A 4,096-nucleotide genomic window follows, 5' to 3' on the forward strand; every position below is an offset into this window, starting at 1 on the left:
GCTGTCGCTGCGGAGCCACGGGGGCATCCGCGGGCGCATCCGCCGGCGCCGGGATGCAGCGGCCAGGAGAGCCCGGCGCCGCGCGCTTTGGGCCGCCGGAAGGCTGTGCTGACCACCGGCCGCATCGCTATCGCAGCTTCATGATCGAAGAAATCCTCACGGAGCCGCCCGGGCCCAAGGGTGCCGCTCCTGCCGCCGCCGCTGCCGCCGCGGGCGAGCTGCTCAAATTCGGCGTGCAGGCGCTGCTGGCCGCGCGGCCCTTCCACAGCCATTTGGGTATGTGCAGCGGCCGCCAGGCAGCGGACCCGGCTCGGCGGGCGGGAGGGAGCCCCGCGGTGGGACGACCCAAATCCACCCTCGTGCTGCGGGTGGGTCCAGGAGCAACTTGGGACGCAGGTCCCAGAGTGCGGCAGGCCCCGGGGCGCGCTTCTTCGCACACTCCCACTGGGAAGCAGAGGGTGCAGGCAATGGGCTGCGCAGTAACCGGGCCTTGTGCCCTCAGGTTACGCCAGAAGGACGCTTGCTCTCTGCTTCAAGGCCCCTTCGATGTCCCCAACGGGGTGAGGAGCCGGGTCCAGGGACTAGAGCCCACATCACCATCGTAGGTGCACAACCAATCTGCCAATCACTCTGGATCTAAATGACCTCAGGCCCGGAAGCCTGTGTTTTGCCTTAGAGAACTGACCAGCAATGGTCGTAGTTGCCCAGACCAGGAAAGCTGGGACCTCTGGAGAAGAGGCTCTCGCCTCCCAGTGCTGGGTGTTGACGCTGGCCAAGTAGGCCAGTAGCCTCCTCGAGCCCGGAGCTTTCCAGCCAGCGACAAACTCAGGCCTCTACTGCAGCCAGGATCTCCCTAGGCCTTACTTGTGACCAAAGAGGCCTGGTTGTTCGCCTGCCCGGCTGGCCCTTCCACTTTCAGGAAGGCTGGGCGTCCAAGCATTTTGAACCATTTGCTCAGACGTTTTCTTCCAGGCTCCTGTCTCTTAGATGTGGGTGGACAACCTATGGCGTGCTCTATCCTGCACGCCTTCTCGGCCTACCCCTTCTATTTACTCGCATCGGTTGACGACTTCCTTTTCTTTCTCTGGAGTGGCTCTCTCTCTCCTCTCCCACTTTTCCCCTCAGAATCATTTCTTTTCTGTCCTCCCTAAACTTCCCAAACTCAGACGGGTCCCTTGTCCGGACCCAGATCCTCTAAAAGAAACCTACAGGGAGGAAGCCCCGTATGCGGACTCCATCCCCACTAGTCCTTCCCTGTCCCGCACCAGCCCTGGCTCTGTCCAGGTGGCAATCGGTCTAGTTTGCCTGTTTTAAGTTCATCTGGATCACAGCCCCTCTGTTACTTTTCACTTTCCATCGACTCTGTGGTTGATAATTCGTTTGAAGCGGGCAAAAAATCATTTTAGGGCTAAAGAACACGGAAACGTTTTCTTGGGGAAGAACCCAAACACAGAAAACGAGAAAGACAATTTTCGAGTTCTCAGGATGCTTTGGAGACTGGCAGGAGGCGATCGACCCTTTCCTAGATGATGTCCCAGCCTAAACCGGCAGCGTGGCTGCAGTACAGCGCGGCAAAGACCAAAAACATGCCCACATCCCGCCTGGTTCTTTTTCCGAATGCCGTAGAATCGATTTGGTTGGAGCAAAAGTCTACCTTCTTAACTCGCAGCCATTTCTTCTTGGTTTTCTTTTTCCTGAAAGACACACTGCGCTCTTCCTCCAAGAAGGGAACTTGTTCTTAAGAGCCCCGTAATCTCAGAGGCTGCTGGGGCATAGGAATGCCAGAGCAGAGCGCAGGGTGGGGGAGGTCCTTCTCTGCATTCAGGGATACCCAAGTTGAGGAGGGTCTCAGGGTGTGTGGGGTAAGTCTTGCACAAAGTGGCGGGCGCCTGGCTCTGGCTGAGCTCTGGTTTCTGGGCATTGCGAAGTGCAGTGGCCTTGAGGCTTGGCCAGCTCACCCGACTCCCCCCCCCCTTTTTTTTTTCTATTCCTGCAGCAGTTCTGAAGGCAGAGCAGGCCGCGGTGTTCAAGTTCCCGCTGGCGCCGCTTGGCTGTTCCGGGCTGGGCTCGGCCTTGCTGGCCGCGGGGCCCGGGCTGCCAGGAGCCGCAGGCGCGCCGCACCTGCCGCTGGAGCTGCAACTCCGAGGGAAGCTAGAGGCCGCAGGCCCTGGGGAACCCGGCACCAAAGCCAAGAAAGGGCGCCGAAGCCGCACAGTGTTCACTGAGCTCCAGCTGATGGGCCTGGAGAAGCGCTTCGAGAAACAGAAGTACCTCTCTACCCCTGACAGGTAGTGTGGGGCAAGACTCGGGTGAGCAGACGGTAGGAGGGTGGTCGCCTGTCCCGCTGAGGGTGTGCGCTGCTCTTTGCAGAATAGATCTAGCTGAGTCCCTGGGCCTGAGCCAGTTGCAGGTGAAGACGTGGTATCAGAATCGGAGGATGAAGTGGAAGAAAATAGTGAGTGTGGCTGATGGCTTCCTGCATGCCCAGGTTTCCTGGGCCATGCACATGTGCCCTTCAAAAGCTGCCTTCCTCGCACCCTCCTCGCACTAAAACTTCTGCCCAGCCCACCTGGTGCACTCTGTTCTCTCTGTCCGTTTGAGTTCAAGCTAACATTTCCTCCTGCCCCACTACACCTCCTAGCAGCGTCTAACTCCGACACCTTGGACACCCTCTGCCCAGCGGTCCTCAAATGGCTGCTATTTCTTTGGGGCTGGGAGTCACTCTTGATGTCTTGGTTGGCTCCTTCAGCCCCACCTGGGCCCTGGGCATCGGGGGTCCTTGGTTTCATTCCCACCTCATCCTCCGAACAGGTGCTGCAGGGCGGGGGCCTGGAGTCCCCTACCAAGCCCAAAGGGCGGCCCAAGAAGAACTCCATCCCCACGAGCGAGCAACTCACAGAGCAGGAGCGCGCCAAGGAGGCAGAGAAGCCAGTGGAAGTGCCGGGCGAGCCTACTGACAGGCATTGCGAGGACTGAGCTCCGCCGAGGGTGCTACACCTGGGACCCGGTTCCCCCGTGCCATCTGTCCGCGGGAACCCATGAGTTGGCCCTTCCACGTCCATGCCGTTTGCTTTCGAAATGTTTTATTATTACGTTGAATGCGGACAATTAGCGGCCAAACAAGGAAGGACACGGCCCTGAAGTCAACCCCAGGTCTCAGCGAGTTTCCAGCCCTGAGCTGGGAGAGTCTATGCCAACGCGGCTGAAGCTTCCCGTCTTTCCCAGAGCTCCGCGGTGCCTGGTGCTCCACGTGCATTCACGCCCTGCTCCAAGTCCACACTCCCCCCCACCCCGCCCCGCCCGCCTCTGGTCGGCCTTCTGGGCCCGGACTCCAGCAAGCATACACCAGCTTCTGCGCCTTGGGGACTCCGCCACCAGGCGCAGGCACCTATTACCCTGCCGAGCCCGCGCCCAGATGACCCTGCAGCTCAGTTGAGGCCTGGTCGGTCCCCGACATCGCTGGGGCTTCTACCCTCCTCTTGGGAAGACGGTGACTTTTTTTCCAATAAAGTATTTTATGACACAGTGGGGCTTGGTGCTGGACTTCAGAGTCCACGAGAGAGATGGAAGTAGCCATGAGGTATTAGGGCACTCCAAATCACTTCTAAAATATCATCTAACACAACGGAGGTGAACGGTGCCCTCCTCCCCAGGCCCAGATGTTCTGGGAAGCTGGGCTGCTGCAGAATTCTATGAATAGATTTCACCCTAGGTGTGTGGGAGGGCATAGACTTAGCCTTGCTTCCTTCCCAGCTGGGGGCACCATCACTCATGGCGGAGGGCCACCAGTACTAGAACTCAGTTATATTAAGTCTTTGGTTAGGTCTCCTGGGACTTGACCTATGTGGTCCTTGAGATGGTCCTGATCAGCTCTTTGGAGGCAAATGGGAAGCTAGCTCTGTGTGGGCAATGTTTTGCTCAGAGGCCTCGGCTCAGCCCCGAAGTCCCGCCAGGTGAGTTTGCCCCATATAAGTGGGGATGCACGTCGGCAGTGAGAGCTCCTGGGGATACAGAGACTGAGCTACTGGGGCAGTCCCATTGAGGGGTATAGCTTCACAAAGTGTGCCTCTCCCAACCCAGAAGGTCTCAGTTGCTT

General features: G+C 58.8%; 1 protein-coding gene across 2 annotated transcripts; it reads left to right on the forward strand.

Moving 5' to 3' along the window:
- The first annotated feature begins 6 nt into the window (after nt 1-6).
- On the forward strand, nt 7-3,518 carry Barx1 (BARX homeobox 1). 2 transcript variants are annotated; one of them, XM_008852660.2, is made up of 4 exons: nt 7-276; nt 1,997-2,288; nt 2,371-2,455; nt 2,812-3,518. In XM_008852660.2, exons 1-4 carry the CDS (start codon nt 54-56, stop codon nt 2,974-2,976), a joined length of 765 nt encoding a protein of 254 aa, XP_008850882.1. In that variant the 5' UTR covers nt 7-53; the 3' UTR covers nt 2,977-3,518. The 2 variants fall into 2 exon arrangements, with proteins under 2 accessions (XP_008850882.1, XP_029411752.1); XM_029555892.1 differs by having other exon boundaries at nt 2,000-2,288.
- The last annotated feature ends 578 nt before the right edge of the window (nt 3,519-4,096 follow it).

This window comes from Nannospalax galili, unplaced genomic scaffold (genome assembly GCF_000622305.1).
Source record: "Nannospalax galili isolate Female #2095 unplaced genomic scaffold, S.galili_v1.0 scaffold1532, whole genome shotgun sequence".
NCBI lineage: Eukaryota > Metazoa > Chordata > Mammalia > Rodentia > Spalacidae > Nannospalax > Nannospalax galili.

Coding starts and splice junctions, on each gene's coding strand:
- Barx1 (XM_008852660.2), top strand. CDS start 54: ATGCAGCGGCCAGGAGAGCCCGGCGCCGCGCGCTTTGGGCCGCCGGAA. Junction 277..1,996: donor GCCCTTCCACAGCCATTTGG/GTATGTGCAGCG, acceptor CTATTCCTGCAG/CAGTTCTGAAGGCAGAGCAG. Junction 2,456..2,811: donor GGATGAAGTGGAAGAAAATA/GTGAGTGTGGCT, acceptor TCCTCCGAACAG/GTGCTGCAGGGCGGGGGCCT.